General features: G+C 40.2%; 1 protein-coding gene across 6 annotated transcripts in view; it reads left to right on the forward strand.

The window, feature by feature from the left end:
* The window catches only part of CMSS1 (cms1 ribosomal small subunit homolog), a 227,782-nt gene that overhangs the window by 145,266 nt on the left and 55,067 nt on the right, over positions 1-27,449 (forward strand). Inside the window, exons 1-2 of one of the 6 annotated variants that reach the window (XM_054002682.1) lie at positions 14,784-15,000; positions 18,200-18,296. The exons of 4 other annotated variants lie outside the window; for them this stretch is intronic. In XM_054002682.1, the coding sequence (XP_053858657.1) occupies positions 18,272-18,296 (25 nt within the window). In that variant the 5' untranslated portion in view covers positions 14,784-15,000; positions 18,200-18,271. Of the gene's footprint in view, positions 1-14,783; positions 15,001-18,199; positions 18,297-27,449 lie in introns of those variants that run through there. One more of the 6 variants, XM_054002692.1, reaches the window with a different exon arrangement.

Consider the following 27,449-nt stretch of genomic DNA (forward strand, 5'->3'; position numbering starts at 1 on the left):
AAGATTTGGCAAGGCTAATATTATAGCGACAGTTGTGTTCTTTCACCAAGTTCTTCCTATTAGCTTGACTGCTTTTCTGTTCCAGGGGAGAGCAATAACCAATTTTCCTTTTTTGCTTTCACTGCTCAGCTTGATGCTAATCTGCCAGCATTTCTTCCTCTGATCTCTTGTCTGCCCAGCCTCAGTCTTGCTTCCTTTATTCTGACAGCTGCTCCAGACTCGCCTCCTTTTATGTCCTTCACATATTTGTTTGTGTGTCATCTTTGTTGGTGCCTTTGATGTTTGGCATGACCATACTGAGATCTCTGCTTGAAGGAACTTGCCTTTCTAGTGGCCCAGAAGGCACCAAAGAAGCAAATGAAGGAGAGGATTCATCTGGAACCAATGAGTTCATTGACTTGTTATCAGCAAATAGTTCTAGGTCTTATCCCAGTTCCACTGTATGGGACAGCGTGGCATTATTTCATCCTACACCTTGTACTCTCTGTCTGCATCTGCACTGTCAAGAGAGACCAGATGCCAAAATGGACTGGGACTTGTAACTAAATATTTTCTTTGCTTTAAGCGGCTGGTGGATTTTTTTTCCTCCATTAGGTTACAATCTTGTTTTCAAGGATAAACGTACTTGAGATGCCTTTCACTCTTCCTTTGCAAGATGCAAGTATTTTTTCCCCAAAAAAAGGAGGTATTAGATCTTAAAATACTGCATTTTTAGACCAATTGTGGTGATTTCATCCTGGAATTATTGGGGGGTTCCAAAATTATATTTTACACAGTGAGGTTAGAATATGCATCCTTTCACTGTGGTATTTTAAAGAACTGATAGGCAGACTTCTATATGCAATTCAACATTTCATAATTATATTGTACTGAATTTAGAGTATTTGGTCAAGAAATGGGATTATGAATAAACTGGTGGAGTAACTGTATAGCCAGCTGCTTTGAAGTAGTGCTCAGTCATTTAATTTCACATGAATTCTTAATAAGGATTCCACCTTATTTATTGCATTAAATTCCACTTGGTGTGGATTCTTGGACCCCTGTGGTCTGTTGGTGACAGAAGGATTTTGAGACATGAAACTGTTTACTTTCTGAACTTTCATGTGCTTTGCACTTTATTCCTTTTAATAATTAAATGGTTGTTTAATATCTGAGGTTGAGACTGGAAGCGCTTCTTTTTTGTCTGCTTCTCACCAGCACAGTTGAAGTTTCTCAAAAGAAAAGACATAAGATCTGAATATCCTAAACTATCCAAATTAGTGTACTTTTTCTTGGTGATAAAAAACGCCCTGGAAAGTATCAGTTAATTCAGTCTTAAATCTTTAAGAGGTAATTTTGACAGGGTTCTGTAAGTGTAGAAAGTTCAGCAGAGTAACCAGAGAAAGGTTCCTAATGAAATCCTGGCTTTGGTGGTGAAAACATCTGTCTAGTTTTAATAAAAGCTTGATTACACTGCATTCATGAGGATTTCTGCAAGTCTGCCCTGATGACATATAAACTTTAAATTAGGCATAGTCAATAAAAGGCCACCTAATATGGTTTCATATTTTGAGAGGTTTCTCTGTAATTGCCCCAGCTAGTTAGTCTGTTTTCTAACCATTTTGGCATCTGCATGTGCTGAAAAAAATCATCTAGGAAAAGATGGAGCTTGTACAGCTTGTAACGATGTGAAGTGACCTGACAGAGACCTGCCTCCTGCTGCCTCCTTATTTAGTGACCTTCCACAAGTGATGAGACAGCAGCCTTCTCCCAGCAGCTGTTTTCTGAATTTGGTCTGACAAATGGGATCATAAAGGTGGCAGGTGAGGTTAAGAGATCTGATCAGAACATACTGATTTAACAGCCACCAAAGGGTACAAAAGAATATAAGGAAAAACAATCAAGTGCCGTCTCTTTATCATTGTATCAGTTTTCTTTGCACAATCCCTTGTGAAAGCTTTTACTGATGGCTTTCAGCTATGTATCATTATAATACCTCCAATAAGCATTACATAATAGGAAAAATATGCTACACCGAGCAATGAAACTGGTGTTAGCCAGTCCTGTGGCCCATATCAAAATGCTCTCACTAGTGTTCCCTGTAACAACACTTCCTCAGATGAAATGGACTACAGCATATCATCAAGTAAGAGTTCATACATCCATTTTAATGGTTTTTGCATATCCCTGTTACAAGTAATGGCTGTGACTACTCAAGAGAAAAAGAACCTATTTGTTCCTCTCTGTAATAGTTCAGACGATTTTCAAGCACATTCTCTGCCATTGCTGTGTTTGCATGGCTAAATAGGCAAACACTCTATGTGTTTGTTCTCTCAGGCACTGAGGAAGGGGAGAAAACACAGTGATGATAAAACCACAAGAATTAACTAGAACAACTGGGTAGACAGTAGCACTTAACTGGTTTTTATTGTTGGTTCTCTTACTGACAGTTCAGTAGATTACAAGTTGTCTCCTATTAATGGTGTGGTTTATCCTTCAGTCTAAGGTAAGTCAGGAATTTACGTGCTTACCTGATATGGAGCTCCTGTACTCAACTTCTGTCATAAAATTATTCTTAACTATTTGAATTCTCCTTACATTAAAACATTGTCTTTTTTAATGGTGCTGAGAAAGAAAAAGTCCCTCAAGTATCTTTATTTGGATGGTTATTTCCTGTGTTTGCTTCTGTTAAAGCATAGGAGTTACAGGTTACAGATTTTCAGTTGTCATCTTGAAGAGTTTTGAAGACTATTATTAACACATACAGGTAGGTAGGATATATGTAGGTTTAGAGATCTTTTGTCATAAAGATTCAGTATAAAAAGTACACTGAAAAACGAATATATTCCAAAGATGTTGAGTTATAAAAGGCACATGCCTCTCTGTATGAATGATAGTTTTGGCCAAATGCAACATAACGTAATAAGTATTAATGTAATGGATGATTAAATTTGTCACATTAATGACACAATGAATTCTAGCATAGAGGCATTCTAAAGGGGAAGGTGACTGGTGGCAATGGAATGGACAGATGGACTTTGAAATGCTTGCAGTGAGAGCTGGAGAGGACCATTTTTGGTCATGATTTTCTTTTTTTTTTTTTATTTAGATTGTAGATAATTATCTCAGAGTAAATTGACACCACAAAAAATTATGAAGGATCATAACTTATGGAGGATGGAGAAAGGCATTATTCTGTAGCTACAAACAGGGTCCATCAGGCACTCAGGACCTGAAGAAAAGTTGACAGTTGTACCTGTAGCCATGCGTGGTGCTCACATGTAGTGTGGGAATGATTTATTTCAGCTGGCTGAGAAACTCAGCATCTGCAGAGTGCTCCTGGGTCATCACCTGCTAAGCATAAGCAGGCACATCCTTTTGTTCAGGCCTTGCTCTACTCCTGCCAGGCAGAGGGGTGGGAGGGGCAGCCCATGGGCCATGAGTGCAGTACAGCAGTGTCTGCTGTAAACATTTATGTCTGCTTCAGCCTGCACAGGACATAACAGCAGCCCAGCTACAATCATGTTTACCCAGTCAGCATGTTTAAAGGTATAAATATTTTTATTCTTTTTCTTTTGGATATTTGTCAAGTGCGTTTTGGGCTCAGTGGGAAATTTATAGTGTAATGTTTGGTAGCACTTGTATATTTTGAGGATGGTGCCATGAGAAACAGGATGCCCAGGTCCTACCTTGTTTGAACAATCTTTCTAGGTTTTACTGCCATGCTCCACACCATGGGATGCAAGTACTTCCCAAGCCCTCTGACCTGCAGAGGCAAGGGCAGGGTAAGCACTGCACCTTATTTTTCTTAGGGATAGAAGGTAGAGGCCTTTTGCTCTGTACCATGGAAGTTTTCCCTGATACAGTAGGATTTTTTTGTTGCTTGGGTTCTGAGGTGGAGTTCTTAAACCACCTTAAAAGTTGTTGGCAAAGTGACCTTGAAGAAAATTTCCTCAGGTACTATACTGGGGGATGACACTGTATTAATGTGTTGGCCTAAATTTCAAATCTTAAGGTGGAATAGGGTGGCAGCTGTGTAAAAAGAAAGTTCACCAACCAGTGTTGTTAAGTGCCTTTGACCAGGGCATACTGAGGGGCCAGTCAAGATCTTCTGGGAGCTGCTTTGCTAAACACAGTTCAAATTTGAACAAGCCTTGTTCCAGAGGGCTTATGGACAGTATCAGTAGAAGGAAAAATGTGGGGAATACAAAAGTAAAAGCAACATGTGAAATCAGATTAATGTTATGATTTTTGTTATGGGGAAATAGCATGCAGGAAGGAAAGGCTATTATAGTGAAGAGGAAGAAAACCAGAGAGAATGAAGGCAGAACAGAAAGAGCCAAGCATATAGTTAATGGAGCCAAGAATAAAATAAGGCACAGAGATTAGAGGAGGCAGAGAAACACCATGTTTAAGTAAGGAATAAGGGTAAACCTAATGCTTGTTACTACTCTGTAGATTTTGAAGAGTGCATCTTGACCTGCACTCCTGCAATATTTTCCTCTGAAATGTTGTATTGGAAAGGATAGATGCTGAACTGTCCAAAGGACAAGTAGAACCTGCTGAAAGTAGTTGTGCCCATTTGATGAAGGCTTGAGCTTTGGCATGCCTGGTCAGTGCAGGGATCTAGAAGCAGCTTTCCTTTTTCTTCCCAGTTTCAAGTCCTTCACAATCAGAATTCCTATACTGCACTTGCACTGTTATAAGAAAGTTGCAGACCTCGTATCTTGTTTCTATGTTGGCTGTAAGACTTGGACCTTTCCCTAGACACCGGTTTCACTGAGACTAGGAACCAACTACTGTCCTACAGTCTGTCCCAGGTCTAGCCCCCCTCAGCCCTGGCTTTGGAGTCCAGCCCTTCACAGCCTTCTTTTCTGCCTCTTATGGGTTAACTTGATCTTCCCATGGGATAAGTCCCAAACTCTCCAGGTCCCTATGTGCCTCCAAAGAAGCTGTACCCTAGACCCGCATCTCTTCCCAACTTATCCCACCCTAAGGTATATCCCAAAAAGCAGCTTTAGGCCTTTTTCGTCTGCTGAATGAAAGATTCCCTTTAGTAGTCAAAAAAGTAGAAACCTGAGGGACAGCACTTGATGTGGACTTTTGATTTAGAAACAGTTGAATGTTTTTCTGGGTGTTCCTGGCACTCTTGCCTCCTACATAGGATGTTCAAAGATCCTCCATTGTACATGGGCAACTTTGAAGGTGTGCCTGTAAGCATTAGCAAGGAATAGAGAAGGTAAGTTGTAAAAATCTGATGGCCAGTAATACTGATGAGGGTGGGTGAAAATCAGGAAGAAATTTAAGGCTATTTTTATCTTTTTCACCCTGGTCTCGCCTCCCATTTTGGTACCCAGAATGTATAAAATGAATCAAATTAAAGGTGGGGTTTTTTTTGTTTGGTTGGTTTTGGTTTTTTTGGTTTTTTTTTTTTGGGGGGGGGGGGGGTTTGGTGGTTTTTTTTTTTGTTTGTTTGTTTGTTTCTGTTTTGTTTTGGGGTTTTTTTGTTTTTGTTTTTGTTTTTTTTCTGTTTGGTTGGTGGCTTTTTGTTTTGGTTGGGGTTTTGTTTTTGTTTTTGTTTTTGTTTTTTTAATGTAAGTTGTGCTTCTGCTGTTAATGTCCTGGAAAGAGCACCAGCACAGCCTGTGTCCCAGTCTCCCACAGCTATGCTATATGTCAGTTGGATAATACCACCATAACAGGCCATTTCAGCCTCCCAACAGTTGTCCTTGCCATTCTGTTGTACAAAATGGTGTTTTTTGCCCTTCATCAGAGGTGGAGACCTGCGTGTTGCAGCACTGCAGTAAATAGTAAGAGAGTTTGTTTTCTTAACCTTTGTCTATCTGTATTTCAAAACTCACAATTTATCTAGTAACTTCATCAGGAGGCTGGGATGTTTCTAAGGCAGCGTAAGTAGAGATACCACTTAGCAGAGTTTGTTGGGAGAGTGTAACTATGGATATAAGAAGATGCACCATGACTGAGGTTTTAACTCCCAGATTTCCAGTGGGAACTTAGTGAACAGAAAGCTGCCATCACCTTCCAGGCTATGTCCTTCCCCTTGGTGTGCTGGGTCCTCTCTTGACACAGAGCTCAGCACACACCCCACTATGTCCTCTTCCAGCCAGCTCCTGGTTTTCCTCCCTCAGCCGTGTGCCTGCTTTAGCTCAGGTGCTTCTGTCCCACAGTGACAGACACAGCAGAGAGCTGCAGTGCAGGTGTGTAACTGGAGATATCTGTTAAATCTTTGCAAAGGAACAAACTGCACATTTAAAATATAAAAGTGAGCATTATAATGGGTGCTATGCCAGAATGCATTTTTACTTTTGCTTTTAATAGCCCCAAATGGATTTAGTAATGTTTCCTTTCTCTTTTTATTTTGGTGGTTCTTTTTTTACCTTGTCTATGCTACATTACTAAATTCGATGAATATATAAATTTAGCCTACAAAGCTGAACATATACACATATTAGCAGTGGAAGAGTTAGGGTTTTTGGAGTTGGATGTGCGTGTTAGGTTTAAAGTGTCCAGTCTTCTGGTCTTGAAGACATTTGGGATGGGATTCTTTCTTCCTCTGTGCACGTTCTGTTCAGCAAGTCGACAGTCTGATACTGATTAAGGTTTTAGGTACAACAGGAGTACAGCTAATAAGAAAACAATGAGTTGGTGTGTATTTCTGTGCTGTGCTGCTCCCTACTGAATTGTCTGACTACCAAATATATTAAGGAGTTAACAACATAGGTGTTCTCCTGGAGGGGTGCTGATGGAGCCTGGTGGTTTTACAGCTAAAGAGCAGGGGTTTAGAACAAGCTGTGCCAGCCTAAGAAGCTTCTCTCTCCATTCTTATCATAAATTGTGATAAGAATTATCATAAATTATCATAAATTAGTTATGCTAAGGTGATACTCAGCAAAAGGCAGCTAGCAGTGAGAGCAGAAGGGTCTTTAGACGGTTAATGTCAGGGTAAAGAGAAGGAAAGGTGATTTTCCAGTATGTGCTGCATGTTCCAGGAGCCCTGTCTGTGCAGGAACAATCCCATGGTCATAGTTAACTGTCAGTAACTTACCATATTTGGATTCCCAAAACAAAATGCAATGTTTAGTTCAGCTTTGAAGGGCAAACATTTCCTTATGGAGCTTAATTGCTTTGTTTACATGTAGCTAGTTACTTACCAAGTGGCAAGAACAATAGGCTGAGTGCCTCACTTAACCCAGAATGAGATAAAACACCGAAGACAGCGAGGCTGTATTTCTTAAACAGACCACAGGTCAGATGCAGCCTCCTTGGCTGGCTGTCTCCTAGAAAACCTGCTGCCTGGTATACCCTTCGTCTCCACAGCAGCTGTGTGACTTTGCCATATTGTCCTTGCTGTCTGATCTTCACCTAAAAGCAAGTGGTGTTTCTTGTGTCTCTCTATTTCACATTCACCAGGCACCTTCCTGAGAGCTGACCATTCCTGGCACAGTGCAGCATGCAGTGAACATCAGACCATCATCACACCAGGCTTTGACCTCACGTTACCCCACAGCTTAACCTGGACCATGCCCAGTTTGCAACAGAGGCAGCTGCCTTTCCTCCTCCCTGTGAGGAGGCAGGCAGGGCCTTGGGGAAGCGTGAGCCTTGATTTCTCAACCAGCCACGCCTGTTTTGTGGGATGAGGAGCAAAATGGAGTTTATTTAGTTAAGCCAGATCTCTGCCAGTCACTCATGCCTGCTACTGACAGGAGGCCTTTTAATAAGGGTGCTTCAGCCATGCCAGAACACTTTTCTTGTTGTCACACAGTTGTTCAGCCACAGGCAGTACCCCGTGATCCAGTGTGATAGGAGTGCGTGACCCAACACATGCTTTCCCTGCCCAGAAGTTGAGAAGTTCATTATCAGGTCTGCCAGATTAATAGAGACAAAAGAAGATTTTTGGTTGGGACTGCAGCTCTCACACCCTCAAGGAGTCCCTTGCGTCTTGGGGGAGGAGTTTGGGGCTCACGCCAGGTCTCCCTGCATAATTGAGTTTTCCTGAGCTCTGAGCGGAGAGGACATTCCAGAGATTTTTATCTGTTTCCTTCTCCATTTCACTGGTAGCTTTTCTCCTCATAACATCTAAATTGAAAGTCAGAAAGTTTGCTGAGAAAGACTCCTAGTTTGTTCCTCAGTTTCTTTTGGCAGAAGGAAATTCTCCATTACACTGCTTGTACCAAAGGAGTAAGGTAGATGTTCTGCATTAATTTGCCAGAAGTTAAGTAAACTTCAGCCATCCCTGCAAACTGGAGAACAAGTTGCTAACATCTCTTACTTTGTAAATCTGTGTGCAACTGGGAATGAGAGGCCTTTGAAAATATGCACAGAAAGTTTAAGTGTGGGAGAGCACCTGTGAACCAAAAATCTTCCTTATCTTTTTCCATGAGTGAATTATTAACTGGCACAGTTGTGTGCTCCAATCTTAGGTACAGTTTACAGTTGTCACTTGCACTTGAAGGGGTGTAAATGGAGGCTGATATTCTTTATAGCTGTCATCTCCACAGCTGTTCCTCTTCCCTCTGTAGGCAATCTCTCACTTGCAGAGGGGGATGCAAGGCATTTCCTATTTTTGTATGTTTGTGGTACAGGGGAACAAAATCATGCAAATAAAAAGACCACAATGACAGTGGTATTCTAGAGAATATCACAAATTATCATTACCTTCCCAAGCCTTTACACTATGAAAATAAACTTTAAAATCTGCTGAAGATTTAAGCACTAAGAGCCCCTTCCCCTCCACCGCCACCTAAATACATGAGCTGCTTCTAGAGCTGGAGGCCTCCTCAGTAAGACTACCACTTGTTTTGAGCTTATACAAGCATTTATAGCTACCATATAAATTGAAATGTTGGCATGTCTGCTCTTGCCTTGTCATTCTTTTGTTTTTGTAACAGAGCCCAGTAGTCATCACAAAAAAAGAAAATCTTCAGAAATATGTCTTTGAGGAGGAAGACTCCACACAAGGATCAATCATATTCCTTACAAGAATTAACATCTGAGTCAGGGGTTGCCAGAGACTAACCTGAAAGATGCGAAGTATGTGACCCTCAGGAAAATTTTCGAATTGTGGCTTTTCTGCACTGTCCTGCTGATTCCTTTTTTTTTTTTTTTCAGTCACGCAGCCCCTAGCCTGATGTCCCAACCATTAGGTTGCCCTCCATGAACAAAACTCAGGAAACTCCTGAGTTCATCGTCCAAGAAAACCTTTTTTTTTTTTGAATACAGACTGAAAAAGATAATCTGTTTTGTCAAGTGTTTCCACACCTCTGTAAACATGCAGTCTCCTCGTCTGGATGATCTCATGCATATATTCATCAAGTTCTTACTTTGCTTTGAGACCACATTTGCAGCAAACCAGTAATATATGCAATATAAAAAGGTTTTGGGTGAGATCCAGTATAAGCATCTCATGGTGAAATCATTCTTAATATTATTTAACAGCTACCTGGTGTCTGATCCAGGGAAACTGGTCACAACTACACCTTTCTGTAGATACTTAAGTCAGTGGCACATGTGAGCCTTGGATGTTACATGAATGTAGGGCAAGGAAGACCCAGATCGTAATTTGTCTCTCACATGGTCAAGCACATTCCTCCTCCATTTTTTGACAGTGGATGGTTGATCGAATGACAGCTCCTAAACAGGTACAAGCTCATCAGCACCCCTTTCCAAAGAAACCTTGTCTGGAAACTCTTACCTCTCTCACTGGAAGTGGAGGGAAGGAAAATTGGAAGTCTATGGCTTAAGGAAAACCATTTGGTACTACAAAGTTAAGTGAAGATCAGCTAACCTGCTGGAGCATCACAGGCTGGAAACCTGAATGTTCCAGCAGATGCCATTTTGGCAGTGGCGCAGGTGACAGTCCTGCGAAGTCCTCATGGTCTTTATCACGTAGTAGGAAGTGGCATTGCTGCCCTGGATGCAAACATCCTGAAAAATAAGTGGTTAGTTAGTGACTCCACAGAAATAAATTCTGGACACAGGTGATACCACGAGTATTGGAGTGCAAGGTCACAATATGAGTACTGTAGAAGAAGTTATTGGTGTTGACAGTGACAGATGTAATACCTGCCAATGATTATGTCTTGCAAAACAAAAACCCCAACACCAAACCCAGCAGTTTTACAGACTCCTTGCTTTTCAGCTTTTAAAACTTTTCTGGAGAGTTTTTGCAAATGGGTGGTCTAAAACCAAGGCTGATTAAATATCTGTTCTGCCTCCTGTCACCTTGGAAACAGGGAATGCCTACTGTGAAAACAGTCTGAAGCATCCAGGATGCAAATTCAGATGTTCATGTACAACAGACTTTTCCCCCTTTTTTGTTGCTCAGAACAATACGAGAGTCCACAGCAAGGTCTGCATTTCCAGCTATGTGCACAGCGTAGCAAATACATTGAGGCAGCTTATGGCTGGCAACACTTCATGGTAAATGCTGCCTTGGAACTAGGAGTGCCCATGTCTCTACTGCTGAAAGTAGGGAAAAAACTCACTTTCACACTCCATAATGCAGAGCATGCACCCACGCAGTTTTAGCTCCTTATTTATTGTAGCCAGTTTATTGTGGGCCATGGTAACTATCTATGTTACATGTCTGTTCTTGCTTGCGTCCCTGGGAGATAATGAGCTTGTGTAGTGGTTATACTGACAGCAGGGTTTCTTTTCCAAATTCCTTTTCTTCTGTTCTGTTCTTCGTGCAGCCCACTGAAATAATCTCTTTCTATACTGCAGAGCTCTTCCAAAAGATTTTTCTTTTTCATTGGGTACATCCATAAAAAAACAAGGAACTCTACCTTGCAGTTTTGTTCCTTCAAAACATCAGTCCAAATCCACCCATTTAAGTCATCTCACTTTTGTCCCTAATCTATTTTAATATCTTCAGGCAACCAAGAAACTGGCCTTTCATATGTCTTGAACTCTTAAGAATTGCTCAACAGTTGCACAAAATTGTTTTTCCTCCTCCTGCTGTGAAGATAGTACCAAATTAGGAGTGTGTTATGGGCCAGGCTTTTCCCAGTTGCCAGGGGCTGTGATCTCTTAACCTGAAGATGGAGAGATATTCCTTGCTGTGCTTGACATGGAAGCCTCAAAGTCCTATGCTCCTTTAGGCATTTTAGGGTTCTCAGTGTCTTACAGGGAATTTATTTCCCAGCTTTCCTGACACTTAACTGTGTGTGGCCAGGTAAATATTACAGGGTGTGCACAGCCAAAGAGTACAGTGCCCCAAAAAGACTGTGGAAAGAAATTGAGGTAACATTAGGCCTGATTTTCTTGCTCCTTTGTCAGAGGCCACTATAGACTTAACGTTTTGTGATAAGTAAAATGTTGCCTTTCTAATCCTGTTTTTTCACTAAATTTGAAGAGAGATGGCGGGATTATCACCTTGGGTTTGGTTTGGGGGTTGTAGTCTCAACAGTAGTCATTACAATAAAGTAGGATCCTCAACTTCAGATCACTGCTTGATGTCCTCTTATCCTGGAAATTAAATTATGCTGATTTAAATGTCTGCATCCGTTGTCTTTCCAAAATGCACAGCTTGATTTTAAAGATAAATGCTTGCCATTTTGGGACAGACTGTGTGCTAGGTTTAAGTTCACTTAGCAACACTTTTTTATTGGAGTGGCTCATGTAGCTTGTTAACATGCAAGAAATTATTAAGCTTTCACTTCCTCCACTCCCATTTCCTTTTCGGATGTTGAAAGGAAGCCCTGATTGCTCATTTGTGATTAGCCAGCAACCCAGAGTGAACTTAATCCTGTGGGTTTGTGTGGTGCTTGCCTATGCAGATACAGCCTCACTCAAGAGGGATTACTGCAGCTCACGTTTCATGGGGAGAGCTGCAAACAATCTGCTATTCTTTCATGTATTCATGGCCTGCCTTCTGAGAACAGAGGTAATGCCTGGCCTGCCAGAGCTTGGGAGGCAACACTGAAACGTTGGATGCTGCAGTAGAGAAGGGATGCGAGGGTGTTTTTCCAGTCCTGCTTGCCCAGGAGGTGGCACTGCGAAATAGTGTGATTTTTACCTGCAGCGTTTGTCATCTCACCCGACTGTGATTGTTTGAGACCTGACAGAAGAGTGAAGTTCCTTAGTCAGTAAAAACAGGGTGACTTGTACTTCTTTTAGGATGCCTCAGTGCTCTCCTGTGTGAAACACGTGGTGCTATCTGCTTTGCACTCCTGCATTAGGAAACTGATCTTCACACCTACGCAGCCAGGATCAGAACTGGGTTTGTGGGTGAGACTGTTCTGGCCACAAAAGAAGTGGTGATGTCTTTGCAGCACCTTTATTTCCGAGGCTTTTGTGCAAGTGCTTTGTGTCCCCCCTGATATTTCCCAGACCTACTGACAAAGCAGCCAAAATTAAGAGCTATATACATGTAGTATGTGCTAGAAAACTAGAAGGTTTTGAGGAGTCTCTGTGGGATCCCTCTGTCCTGCATGCATTGTGCTATGTTCCTGTTAGAGTACTGGCTGCTCTGGTTTAGTGCTTGTACATAACACACATAGAGCTTTTTTAGGGATCTCTGACCCCACCTGCAAGTGCCTGACCTGACTTGTGCTGCCAAATGCAGGCCAACACAGCTGAGATAAATCTAGAAAATTTCCAGGTCTTTCATTTTTATTATGGTGATAAGCTGAGACCATTTTCATTTTTCTCTCCAATAAAAGCCTGAGATGAGGAGCACATACAGATCTGTGGATAATTCTGATCTTGGAATGGATATAATACTTTACAAAATCTTAGGCAAGCTTATTAACCTCCTTATTTTAATTCTCGGAAAGGTAAAAAGCGGTAATGCTTTTATAACACAAGAAAAACAAGAGCAGATTTGTAACACAATGTAACAAATATGTTCACAATATATCTTGGATCTAGAAATGTTACAGGAATGCAAAATACTTTTGTTATTATTAATCAAATATTAAGTTGCATATACATCTATAGCAAAGACCTCTTAGCAAACACATCCTTTAAAATAGCCTGACCCTTTCCACTTTTTCAGAGATATTAATAGTTTCCTGGCTTAGTGTTTTAGGAAATGTCGTCATAGTCTGGAGGAACCAATAAAAACATAAGTCACCTATTTTGTCTGATCATTTTACGCCAGGATATTTGAGGCTGGAAGCTGTGTAGGGGTAGGAGGGCACTGCTTCATTTGTGTGGGTGGAAGATGTAGAGGATTGAATACTGCTTTAGTATAACTTTAAATATTAGGACTCTAGAACTGTGTGAAAAATAATATTTTTTGAGTTCATAGACAGAGGCTTTAGATAGTTTTTGTAACTATTTAATGATTTTTTTTTTCTCCTTCCTATGCCATTTATTGCTTCAGTGCCTGATAAAAGGGATGTTGTCTTTGGGGAAGAGTATTCTGTTGGGTTTAGGTTTTCATTGTCCTTTAATAAGGAGGTGAGAGCTCTTAAGAAATGTCAGTGCCTTAAAGCAAATGTTGGTAGCTGATTATGGCAGTATGATTGGTGTGACAATAGCTTTTTTGGTATGGTCAAAGGAGACCATTTCCTACAAGCAGAAAATGCAATTACTTAAATTGAAGAACTATTACTGTATGAAATCTTAGTACAAAGCATCGTTACATGACATTGTGAAAAGCAAACCATGTGTGTCTGCAACAGGCATCTGGTGACACTTTGTTCTCCATTACAAATGCCAGCATTTACAGTGGGACAAACCCTGCCATCCTTCCATGGTTTTGATTTTCTCCCTTCTGAGACAAAGCTTCCAGCAAGTGTGTTAGTCCTGACTCTGATCTCTTGGCTGTGGAGAGCAGATACGCATTGCAGTTTTTCCCCTACTGTGCTGTTGTCTGCTGCAAACTTCACACAGCCCCTTGGAGGTAACATCTCTGTTCCTGTTGGTTTGTGCTTGGTTGCATGGAGCTGGGAAAGGCTGTTCTGACCCCATTTATCCTCTGCCTCTTCCCAGAGAGTCCTCCAGAGAGGACCAAAGTTTTCGCCCGTTTTTGGGAAGTCATGCTCTGTGTTTTCTCTTCTGTGTTCCATCAGCGTTGGAGAGCAGTGTAATGTTTGTCAGCAGTCTAGAGAAACTGAAGGATAACAATTACTTCATCCCGCATAGCTGTCTTTACAGAAATGAGCTGTGGCACCAAAACAGACAGCCACCACCACCACCACAAGCTGCACCATAATGCATTATGTTCTCCTCACCTGCCCCTCAAAGTAGAAAAATCAAACATGATTTCTTTTCAGCTTCTGCTGTAGCCCCAAACAGAAGTTATGTGCAGCTATCAGTGGTTCGCTGAGAGTTCAAACCATGTTCAGGCTGCAGTTCAGGATCTGCAAACACCCATTAAAATGTGCTTTGGGATTTCAGAAAGATACAAAAGGAAGGTAAGGGTACCAAGATACCCTGATTAGAGTCCAGTCTAAAGGGAAAATTGCTGCTGATCTAGTGCATTTGTGTTTTATGAATCCAACAAGGTGTTATCTCAAGGCTTATACAAGAAGCTGGCAAATGAACCCCACAAATGAACCCTTTTGTTAACTCTCACCAGGTATCTGCTCTTTATGTTTTTGGAGGCTTTCCTCTCCACCTTTCAATTTAATGTACTGAATTCTTATTCTTTTTCAAGCTGAGAGTGGATCAGCGCTGTGGCAAAGAGACTGTGTCCTGTTACCTTCCACTTATGATAGCCACTAGGAGATGTCACAGCAGATCCATCCCCTTTGTACCTGTCAGTATGGCTTACCCCTTTTGTGTATGTTTTAGCAGGTAAGGCCTAGACTTGTTACTGTGCACTATGCCATGAGATACCCCTTTCAAATTCCTTCTTAAGCTGGAGCTGGATCTGTGTGTGGAGGTGTCCCTGGAGTGTCAGTATCCTCTAGCACTTGGTGATACCAGGGTCACTGCTCGGTCCCAAAGCACAACATGCAGACAACAGCCAAACTGAGATAATTTCTTTCCCAAGTGACACTATTGGAGACCTGAAGAGATGTGCATTGAGCAGGATGTGTAGGTGGAGGGGTGAGTACAACATTGTTATTGCTGCTTGCTCCCACGACAAATTCAGAACAAAGTGGTCATGTCAGATGCTCCTACCAACTACTCGGGGGCTTTGGAGTAGACAAGTCTCTCTCTCTGACTTGCTGTGTTCCGTGCTTAGATTTCATCTCATTCATCAGAGGGTGTAGGCCCTGATGGGAGAAATGTAGCTTTTTTTGTCATCCCTGTTTCTTGAGTGTTCAGGGTCTAGGGAAGGCAGAGCTCTTCTCAGTTAAATCCTTAGTTCAGTCATTTGCAAATGGGAGCTTTTAATTGTTATTGGTGTATGGTTAAACTGTTGGGAGCTGTGCACATATCAATTCTAAAATAAACACCTCTCTCATCCAGCAGAGGAATTGTGACCTCAGGAAGAACCAGATTTAAAAATAAGGCTATCACTTTAATCCTCAGCTTGTGCCCCCCTCCCCTCAGGCTTTTGTGATGATGGCTGCATTTTCTTCATTGACTGTAGATTTTTTCCAATTAACAGTGACATTCTCCCAATCCTACCCAAAGAAATTTAGTGAAAGTGAAGCTGTAGAGGAGATGAAGGCAAACTATTTCTTACATTTTTGTCTTATTCCTGTGTCCTACCATATGACTTGGACATAGCAATCGTGTGAAAATGCATGACCTGTTCTGTAAAGCTGAATACGCTGCAGTCTCTGTGTTTACAGCAGATACAAGGAAAAGGTTTTGTCTTCAAGCATGTCTGTGCAGGGCCTAGAACGCTCTTGGCTCTATGTAAGAAATAATAATAATAAGGCCAAAACCTCTCTGCCAGCTAGTGAAATGAAAATGCTGTAGTTCACAGTTATGTCATTGGAGAATTATATTTCATTAGAGCTGATATTAAAAACAGTGATGTCAGTAGTGAAATGTGGCTGACTTCAAATTTGCAAAACACATAGGAAATTTTTTTGTAATGTGTTGTCACTTTAGTAGTCTGGCAGTCCTTTAGGTTCACTCATAAAACTTCAAGCTCTCAGAAGGGGAAAACCCCAAGGCTATTTCCCCTAAGCTTTAAAAGCTTTGCTTTTACTAGCAAATGCCATTTTTACAAAGTATATGCAAGTAATGTTCTGGATGCTTCAAACAGCAGCAGCTGTTAGGACTTTCGGGTTGGGGAACTGGATTAAGTAGTCATGAGACGTAAGTTATTCTAGATGTTTAAATGGGACCTCTTAGAAATTCAGTGAACAGGGTAGAGAATAGCAGTGCAAACTGTTTCTGGTTATTAAATGCAAATACATGCCTGTTGTTTTGCTGTTTTCCCTTCCCATTTGGTGGCTCACAAGCTTGTGTGGAATGACTCTGTGCACAGCACTTGTGTTGACTTGGTTCCAAGAGGTCCCTGAGCTGCAGAACAGTTTCCATGTTAGTTTTCACAAATTTATGAAGTACTTGTAAATCTGTCTTTTGTGTTAGTCAGAGTAAAGACATGAAGAGGTATATGTGAGTATATGTATTAGCTCTTATTTTTGCTTGCTAGACAATATTTAAGTGTCCAGAGCAATATGTAAGATTGTTTCTGTTACAGTTAAATTTATTGTAGGAAATGATACTTGATTCTAAGGCCTTGATACTTGATTCTGAGTTTTTGCTCAGATGTGGAGAACTTGTGAACATACATAGTCATTTGCTAATATAAAAATATATTATGGTTAAACAAGCAAATGCAAACTGTTTGTGGCTTGAAAATAGGATAATGACTAGATGTGTATCCTTTGCTGCTTGGATATATCTAACTCCACACTGTTCTCCTTACTGAATACTACTACACTGGGCAATAGCCATTGTCTGCCAAATCCTCTCAGAAGCTGTTTTGGTGTTGTACCACCAAATAAGACAGATAATGGCACAGTTCACATTTGGGGCCTCTTTCCCTACACACTCTTGATTATAATCTCCTTTCTCCACATTGATTTTTTTACCAGATTTTTAGGAGTTTGCTATTTTCAGGACTTCTCTCTCTTTAGAAATCTGCCATCAGTGATAAGGGACAATATCTGATACACAATTTTAAAACATCCTGTACAAGATTTTCTTTAGGAAGGAGTACAACCTTTCTTACAGGTCTATCCAATTATGTATAACATTTCTTAAAAATTCACTGGAGTTAATGGCATAAAAGTAGAGCATCTTAGTAATGTGAAAGCTGATCAGTGGACAGACAGGGCTGAAATGCCAGTTAATCCCTGGCTGGGCAGATGCAGCTGTTCCTTTTTTACTTTGTCAGCCTACATGTGTGAGCAGGTCATTGTCTCTTTGGTGAGACAAAAAGCAGGATGCTTGGGTTAGGTCAGCCTGTGGGATCAGGGTCTGGTTAAGAGGGAGTTTGTTTTTATCAGCACATTCTGAGGCAAGTGGAAACTGGATGATTTGGATTATGGAAAGTCCCTGAAATGTGCATATGTTCAGCTTGTTAGCCTCATGTATTTGGGGACTGTAAAATCAGTTGTTTGGGGTTTTTTTGGGTTTGTTGTGGGGTTTTTTTGTTTGTTTGCATTTTTTTGTTTGGTTGGTTTTTTTTGGGGGGGGGTTGGGTTTTTTGTTTGGGGTTTTTTTGGGTTTGTTTTTTTTTGTTTGTTTTTTTGGGTTTTTTGGTTTTTTTGATTTGGTTTTTTTTGTTTGTTTGTTTTGTTTTGTTTTGGTCTCTTTTTATTTTGGTAAAAATAGTAAAGGCATGGAAACACTTTCTGGAAACAGAAAACATTCCCAGCTTTTATGGATATGTGGTCAGTCGGCTCTTGCTTGTTCCCTTATAAGCAATATTCTTAACAGGAAGAAGTTGCTACTATTTCAGGTCAGTGTGTGTGTTTTATTTTACAGTTGCCATGGCACTGGTAAGACAGATATGTTCTGTAGTTGTTTGTCTTGTTATAAGATGTGAATTTTATTTTCAGCACTGTATTTGCAGCATAATAGCATGTGCAGTGATTTTCCATACTTCACCCAAGTTGCCCATGTTGGAGTTACTGCACTGTTTTTTTCTTGTTTGTCATACAATGTTTTACATGGCCATCTTTGGTACACTAGAGTCAATAGCTCCCACATACAGCCTCTGAATTTTGGGAATTCTATAGCCTAGTGGATACTTAAGGTTAGAGACATTATGTCATGGTTGCAATCTTACATAAACACAAACCAGAGAGCCTAATCTAGTAGTTTTTTTATACAGCTTAATGAACTTGGCTGAGCTACAGCTTATCTTCTGAGGAGGTATCCAGTATTGATTTAAGGACTTCAGGTGATGGAGAATCTAACCAAGATTAACTGTAAGTTATAGCTACTAAATTTTACTGAGCTCTGTCAGTGTTTAAAAATGTAGCTTTATTTAAAATAAAGTGCAGCAAAGCAACAACAGCAGCAGCAGCCATAGCCAAGATCCACCATCTCTCCTCTGTTTTCCTCAGGTTTTCTCTTTTTTTTAGTGAGATTTTCATCACACTGTTTGGAATCAAATCTCACAGTACTCCAGCTTTTACTTATTGCTATTACAGAAATAATTTTAGGGGAGTCTGTAAGATTTTCAAAGTAAATTTGACAATCTGAAGTATGTTGTTGGCATAACAACAAGGGGAGTCAAGCCCAAGACACTGACACTGGCGTTGAGCCGCGGTTTTTCCCTGCTGCAAGTTCCTGTTACTTTGATGACACCTGTCGTTGGTTCACTGAGAATCAGCTGTACTGGCTGACATGGCTCTGTTTATCACACAGGAAACTGCAGTGAGGTGCCTGCAAGTGTCACAAAGTTCTCTTCCTCTTACCCCTACACGTGGCATTCAGCTGGAATATAGTACTGAAGAAAGACAGAATTTTTATGTTGCTGTGTTGTAGTCATCCAGATCAAGTAAAGCAAACCTGTTTTGTCTTTGCATCTCTTTGGCCTTGCCTTCTTGGTTTGTTGTAGGGGTTTTCTTTAGGTTTTTTTGTTTGTTTTTTAAAATAGCTGAAAATATGGATCAGCTTTGGAGGAAATAGTGAAAGGAAAAAAGCCCATAGCTACCAAAACAAACTTGACTTATGCTGAGTCATGAGAGAGTAGACCTGTTCATCACGTTTATTAGCAGTGCATGTAAGAAAAATGTAAAAGCATTTTCTGCTGTTACAGGATGCTGGGTTTGAGAATAACAAAAATTCAACCCTTTCAATTACAGCAGTGACACAGCCAGAGGCCAGTTTGGGGGTTGCACCACTTGTATATCCTTTCCACAAGATATCTAAAATCTAATTAGTGAAAAGGGATACACAAAACATCCACCTATCTGTTTAGTTGAATTTGCTTCTTGTTGGATAGTGTTTAGGAGCTTTTGAATTAAAAACAGTTAAAAACTGTGTTGCTGCTTTCAGCTGTTTCTTTAACCTTGCTGAAGTCATCCCTTAGTAGATAAAAGGGCAAAGAGTTGCTTTGCCAACCAAAGATATTTACAGAAGAGGGAGCTCGTGATTTCTGTCACACCTGTTTGTACCAGTATGCCCTCGTGGCTTGTTTTCTTTAAAGTTCCATGAGATGAACAGAAGAGACTATTTTTCCTGTATACATATACAAGAGTTAATTTTCTAGACTTGAGGCATTGGTTTTCTGAGCATCAATATGATCAATTCTCATTCAAGCTAGCAGATACTTGACTGAGAGTAGGAATTGACCCAAATTCAAATTACAGGAGGAGCAGGTGGGTTGGCATCCTCTTTTTGGATGAGCCATTTCTCATCACAGATGTAATCTGAAATGTATTACCATTGCTTTGTTCTTAATTCATATGCAGTTTATAAGCCAGCTTTTGTACCTGATAAGAACATGTGGTCTTGTACCATTTAAAGTTTTCCAGGATTTGGAGTTTATTACTGCTGTAAAAGACTTCCATAACAGACTTCCTTCAGTTGGTTTTCTGTATTTATTTTATGTTTATTATTTTGAAACTGATACTCATCACTGCCTTTTTCTGACAAATTATGAAATGGGCTTTCAATTAATCAGTATGCTGGGTTAAGAGAGATCCTTCTTAATTGTCTCTGTTTTATTTTCTTGGCATATGCATCTTCTTTCCATGACACATATTTATATAAAGTGGTATAAAAACTATGAACTCAGCTTCTTAAAGGGATATGTTACAAACAGACTGTGAGTGTAAATCATGCAATTATGTGCTGGCAATTAAGAGGTTAAATAAGTTTTCAATTTAAGAAATAAGGTGGGAAGGTTGTCTGAAGACACCTAGAGCAGTGTCTTTCCAGGAACCACTGTTCCAGGAACAGGTCAGCAGGGTACCCATGTCACATAGGATAACCAGGTGGCACACAGTACCTGGGCCCTCTGGGGCTTATGCAGTTCTGCTGCTGCTGCTTTTGCTATGTACGACCTGATGTCTCTGTGTTCGCAAAACTTGCCTTCCAAGCTGTACCTCAAACAAAACACCTTGCTTGATCCTAATGCTATAGGTGGCATTTAGGACTGTGATGTAACTTTTTAACAGAATCTGTAGTCAATGGTGGAAACCAAAAGAACATCAGAGTGAAAAATATTTTGGCTCCTTAACTTAAATGCTAACGTCAGCTCAGCTGAGCTCCCAGATTCCCGTTTGGCAAAAGACAGATTACATAAGCAGCAGTAATTTTCCCCATGCTTGGAAAGAATTGGTGAAAATGCTTAACAACTCCCCACAAGTGCAGCAGGCTGCTGCCTGCAGTGCTTGGTGAGAAAGCTAAAATACCTTTTGGCAGGACTGTGGTCAGCCAGCCCAGCTCTGCCTGCATGGGCCAGGGAGGCCTGTCTGCTCTGCTGGCCACCACTCCTCTTCTCTTCCCAAGGGGATGTGCTGGACCAGCTGAAAGCATCCTGTGTGGCAAAGACAGCTTGGGAGCTCTGGGTGGGGCCAGCCTGAAGATACCCACAGTTAGAGTGAATGTTGAATGAGGTTTATGGAGTTCTTTGCCTGATAGTAAACTAAACGTTTTTTAAAAGTCACAGACAATTGCTCAATGCATCTCCTAGAGCAAGGGGGACTGGCATTTGGAAAATTCACATTTGCATTTGTTTGGAATTTATTTTCATGCTCTCTGTGAGGATTGTTTTGTCTGAAATGAAGTGCCTCTGTTTGTTCTTCCAATATGGATGCCTTTCATTCTTCCTCTAAATTATACCAAATGCTCAGCAGGAAGAGCAGATGTTCAGCAATTACAGAAAAATAAATTAATTGAAAAAGAAAATAAATCTGGAGGTGGGGCAGGGCATTTCAATTTCCAGGTCACTCTAGTATGGGACAATCTGCTACATTTTGTGAGCACAGGCAAAGGCAGACAGAGGATCCCAACTGGTACCCTGCCCTGGACTCCTCCCAGGCCATCACTGGAGCCATCAGCCCACCAAAGTCCTACCTCACCAGGCCCAGAGGAGCACAGGGGACACAATGACAGGCAGAAAACTAACTAAAGACACAAAGGAAGGGACATCAGGTCTGGAGTCCTTTCCAGGGTTGCCTCAGCCCCAGAGTCCAGATCTGAAACTCATCAAGATGAGTCAATGCCAGAGCACTTTTCGGAGATATCTGGGTAGCAGCTGGAGTGGGCTTGTTTGTCCAGGTGCCAGCAGCTGGGAGCACTGGGATCCGGAAGTGGCTACTGGGCAGACTCCGTGGGCCCAGCAGCTGAAGGAATCTGTATTGCTTATGTGCATGGATATGCATGTGTGTGTATAAATATGACTAGGAGATTAGGAGACCCCTTCCTGTTCAGCTGAGGAAGGGCTGTGTGTTCTCTGCTGAGAACACATTTTCAGCCTTGCTGCTGGTGCACCTGGGAGCATGGGGTTTTGCAGCCTCAGTTCTTCTGACAGCTTTGTCAGATCAGGCCTATTCCACTTATTGTCCTACTGTTAGCCACCTAAAATCAAGCAGATGAGGAAGATGAAAACTGAAATTTTCTAGAGACTGGTAACCATATGTGTTTTTGTACGGTACCAGGTGAGAAGCAGGAGCTTGAGCTGGTGGTATGGATAGGCAGTGAAGGAAATTATATGGCCAAACTGACTTTTTTGAGCATTGACAAGCAGTGACATCCAGCTGTGCTTCCTTGAAGCCTTTTCACTCTGCTATGAAAGGATGGCCTTTAATAACCTTGTCATGCCCCTGTGCCTTAGAGTTTTGGATGTTCCTCGTAATGCTGTGTCATAATCAGTGTCCAAAATACTCAGATAAGAGGAACGGTAACGCAACATGACAACTTCTATCTCTTGATCGACATTATCATAAAATTCAGTGGAAAATATGCAAGTACAATCTGACAATAAATTCCAAAGATTGTTAAAAAAAAAAAAAAAACAACAACTTTTAAAAAGTAGTGCTTATTTTGCAGCTGGATGCCATCACCTCTTTCCTTTACATTGGTCAGTTTGGCTTGTTAGAATTTACCTAGTGGCTAGGTTTTATTCACCACTGCTCTTGTAAAACCATCTGTTAATCACAGTTACTTTTCTTTGAATTTTAAAATTTTGCTTGTTTGGATGACCCATATATCATGCATTTTTAAATGTTAGAATTAAAAGCAGTTCCCTTGCCTCAAAACAAGTTTATAGCTTTACTCTTCTTCCATTTGAAAAACTTGTGGCAGTTCAATTAGGAAAAAGATGTTAAAAACAGGCTTGTGTGGAGAAAATAAAACTAATTACTCAGGTATCACCAAAGGGGAAATCTGATGAGGCAGATACAATCTAAATTAGGGTTTGAACTAGCTAACAGCTACAGAAGATGGATCAGTTTCTGTATTTTAGTGCAAATAAAGAGCCAAGGCTGAAGTTTTATGTCTTTAGCAGAACACAACAGCCTGAAGAGCTCAATGGAGGAGGTAATATGGAAGAAGAATGGCTTTCATCATTACTTTAGAAGAAGGAAGCAGTAAATCTGCAGCATAGATTTTAGTGCCATATGAGGTGAACTCACCCATGCTTGCTTGCTGAGATCACATGAGATGGCCTGAGTATGTTTTATGATAACACACGTTTTTGATGGCTTTGTGTAAGCTCCTATGTAAGAATCCTTTAATGCCAGTCTGTCTGTTTAATACTGTCCTATCAGGTGCTGAAGTTAAATTTGGCTCCTACTTTTGAAAGATTTTGATGATGGATTGCCTGGAATCTGTGAGCCATGACCTCTGGAAAAGTGTTATTTTGAAGCCTATTTTTACATTGATACTGAAACCATTAAATCTGGTAACTGAAGCAGCATTTGTCTTTATTCTAGCAATGGAAGCTGAATTTAGAACATTGTTTTTATTGCAATTAAGAAATCCCTTGAGGAGGAGCCCTACAACATCTTATTTAAAGGGTTAACTCTTTGTTATGTTAGTCAGCTCTCATTTAACTCTGATGATTGTGTGGGTTTTGGATTAGCAAAACCACAGCTGTTCCCAACACCTTCTGGTGCATCAAATGGTTGTGGAAGGTGTAAGTACAGAGTAAGGACTCATCAAATGACAGTGCCCACTGCTCCTTAAAACCAGCACTGCTTCTTACAGAAATCTGCCACTTGGGTTTTTTCAAAGGATAATATGGCATGTGTGTGCTTTATCTTAATTTTATACATGGTTAGCTTGATTTATGTTTTAGTCTTTTCTGGTCATCTTTTCCCAGTTTGCCTGCATAATTAAAAATTTACTTGAAACACTTCTGCACTTCAGTTACCACTGACTTGTACCAAAATTAAACCATGTAGTACATCTGACTGGGGCAAGTTGACTTTTGCTTTTTTAATATTCTACCTGAAGTGTTTTGCCTTCAGTGTGTTAAAATGTGAGAAATTATAAACCCAGTAGTGGTCAGATGGTTTCTTTGTGGTGTACAATTGATGTTAGCTGTCTCTCCACAAAACAGACACAGCTTGACTGACTTTGAAACAAATTACCCCAGTTTTCAGGGCCAATAACCAAAATCAAGCAATTCTGTTTTCTTCTGGAAAAGCAGTAGAAACATCTAAATGAGACAGCTGAATTAAATATTAGCATCTTTTGGAAGCAAATAACTATTCAAAATATGTAATAAAATGTACAGTTATGGTTACAAGATTTTCTAACTAAATTTCATTTATATTTTGCAAGTGCATATAAGGCCTGTTGAGGCAAGTCCAGCCATGTGCAGAAATTTAGGAACTTATTTAATTTCCTGACTGAGCTTCTTGTTTTGGTCATTTTGATTTCAGGGGCATTTGGGTCTGTTTTTTTAAAAAAAGCTTGTTAAGTATCCATATTTTCTCTCAGGAGTTAAGAAATAATGTTCCAGTAATACATGAAGATCTAAAATGCTAGTTTACATTTATTTGGTGACTGACTTAGCTATTTAGAGGAAAAAAAGCTCAACTGATCACAGAATTTCTGAATTCTCTTTCTTTGAGAGAAGTCTCCTATATCTGATATGGTGTGTATTTATATATGTGGTGTGTTGTTTTATGATGCTAAGATCTGCTTGTAAAATACCAAGAGAGTGGGAAGGTAGAGTACTGTGTAAGAAATACCAAAGGATGTGAAATTTTAATTTTGGAAGAAAAGTTTCAACATTAGGTGCTTGTGAAAGTGTAGCAAAAAGCTTTACATTAGTACATATATTGAGGAAGTCTAATGTCAGATTCCTTCTGTGTTTTCTAATAGATAAGTTCTGTGACTAGAAAGTTCTGAATTCCACAAAATCAGTAGGAAGTTTGCCATTGAATTCTGTTTGACTAAGATTTGGCTTATGGTGTTTATGGCACTCAGGCTGGATTCCTTTCTTAATCATACTGGTGAAGCTCAAAACCGTTTGCTGCTCACTGGTTGTAATCCACAGCAGTGGGTTACTGTACAGAAAACCCCTCCAAATAGATGAAGCATTTAATAAGGAAAGCTTTGGAAAGATTGGCTCTCCTGGGGGTAAGTCTCCGGCCACCTCATCAGATGAAGAAAGGTGAGGCATTCCTTAATGTAGCACAGAGAAACAGACAACTTCATTGATCAAAACCAACATTTTAAGCTTCAACCAGGAAGCATAAGTACAAAATATGCTTCAAATTTGTCTGCTTTCCCTTTTCTTGTGGATCAACAGTGAACTGTTAGTTCAGATGTTTCTAGGAAGACCCAGCTTTATTTCAGATGTTTATTGTGAGCCTGTGCTCTCCATTCAGACAGGTCTCTGTGGGCAGAAGTAGATGGAGCTTCTGCCGTTGTGGAAATGCTCCAAGTGGGTCCAACATAAAGGCTGTTTCCAGCCTAAGTGATTCTGTGATTCTATGACATTTTGTCAATGTGGTGGCCAAGCAAGCAAGTGGTTATAATTTGTCCCTTCCACTTTTGGTGTTAATGAAGAGAATGGAATTGATAGACACATTAATTATTCTGTTACATTCTTTCCAAAAGAAAAATTCCCAAATTACAGTAATTTTATGGAAATATTGCAGCAATGCTTTTTAATCAGAAATCTTAATGGCAAGAGGATGAAAATTACTATCCATACTGGGAATGCATAACAGACCACCAAACATCAAGAAATATCTATAATAGGAATTTTGGTTTATAGCCTTTTTAGTTTGAAGCCAAGAGCTCTAACAATCCTGTTACACAACATACTTACGCACTTTGTTAAGTTTTGATCATTAGACTCCCTGTGGAGTTTGAAAGAAAGAAAATAAAAAGCCCATGACACTAGTTTTGTTGACCCTCTTCCAACCTGCTAACAGTTCTTGTTATTTTTGTTTAAGGAAAAAAAATAAAAATTGTCTTGCAAGAGCATGGGATTCCAGCTATTCTGCAAAAGATAAAAATTCTGAATGTTTTATAGGATGTAAATTGTCGGGGCTAGAGGCTGTGAGATTTGCACTCTGACTTTTGAAACACAGCTTCAGAGAGTTGCCAGTGAAATACTTTCAGAAATGTGCTTTACCTAGAATTGTAAATGAATCTCACAAGGCTTTAAATGACCTGTGTCATAGAGTCACTGTGGTTACGTGTGAGAATACTTCGTAATGCTGTGTTCCATTTACTACATGACTGTCAGAGCTTCAGAAATACAGTGCTTTGGAAAATAACATTAAATATTTTCACATGCTTCAATTGACTCCTAAAAATCTTCTGAAACACAAAAGAAATTATTAGTCACTGCAAGAAGATGTAATGGATCTAACTGCTGTATTGCCTCATTTTTCACAATTGTTCTATTTAGCCATAAGCATATGTATTGGCACTATTTGAAGACTTTGGTCAGGATTTCTTTGCACCAACAGAAAAATTCCTATTTAAGTCAAAGGCATAGTAAAGACCCCCTGTAGGCTAACTGAGCTAATAAGGTTGAGGTGTGAGTGAGTTGAGAATGATTGGGATCATTCACAAAGGATGGGAAGAGTTGCCTGATGCAGGATGAGAGACTAAGGAGAAAACAAGAACCAGTTTTATACTAGATTACACAGCAATGCAGAGCAGTACAGTTACATATAGTAGACCTTCCTTAACTGCTTTTGTGGAGGTTCTCCCATGTCTTCATCTTCCTTCCTAACAAAATGGATTGCAATTTACTTCCTTCACAGTATCACAGTTTCATCCTCCAGCCTTTTAACTGGGTGAACCAACTAAGATATTTCAGTAGAAAAAGATTTGTGAAATACCACATAATTTGAGTTTTAGAAACATAAATGAGACATGTGCCTACCTGGCTCTGAATGCACTTGCCTGCCTGCATGACCTAAAAGTCCTGACATGCTGATACAAGATGTTTCCAGCCTACAATTTATTTAGGTTAGTGCTACTTCCTTAGAAAGGCAATTTATTGGTTTTATGTGACAAGCGGGTCACAGCTGTGTATTGTCTTGGACATAATGAGCTGTGTCTCTCTGTCACGTCTGAATGAAAGATTAGGAAAAACCCACCACATTAACCTGTAGGCTTTTTCCCCCCACCTCTTGTTTCTTCATGGCTTACAGAGGTGGTGGATCTCTACAGCTGCCAAGAAGTGATCAGAGGGTGTTACTGTGAGCCAGCTGTGAAGGCTTCTCTTTCCGTGAGTCAAGTCAGTCTGCAAACTTCACCATCGTTTTTTACTGCAAAGGCATCTTAAGGCATCTTACTCCTTAAGATGAAGTTCAAGGGCAAGTTAGAAGTAGAGTGAAGCAACCTTGTTACAAGTAAATGTTAGCTATACACAAGATTGTTATAGACTGTGTAAATATATTTTCCCCCATTTGTAGTTTGAATGAAGTAAATATTCAAATGAACCTTGGCCTCAAAATTAAGCAGTTAAACAAAACGCATGGAATTACACATCCTTGTCTCTTTTAAGACTGGCATACATTTTTCTGTGTTTTTATTTAGAATGTGTTTTAAACTGCTTGCTACATTTCCTAGGATTTTAATTTGGTTTTTTCAGATGGAGGTGCTGTCTTACTCCTCTGAATTAAATGTTGCATAATGAAACAGAGTTG

The sequence above is a fragment of the Vidua macroura genome, chromosome 2, assembly GCF_024509145.1.
Source record: "Vidua macroura isolate BioBank_ID:100142 chromosome 2, ASM2450914v1, whole genome shotgun sequence".
In the NCBI taxonomy this organism is placed as follows: Eukaryota; Metazoa; Chordata; class Aves; order Passeriformes; family Viduidae; genus Vidua; species Vidua macroura.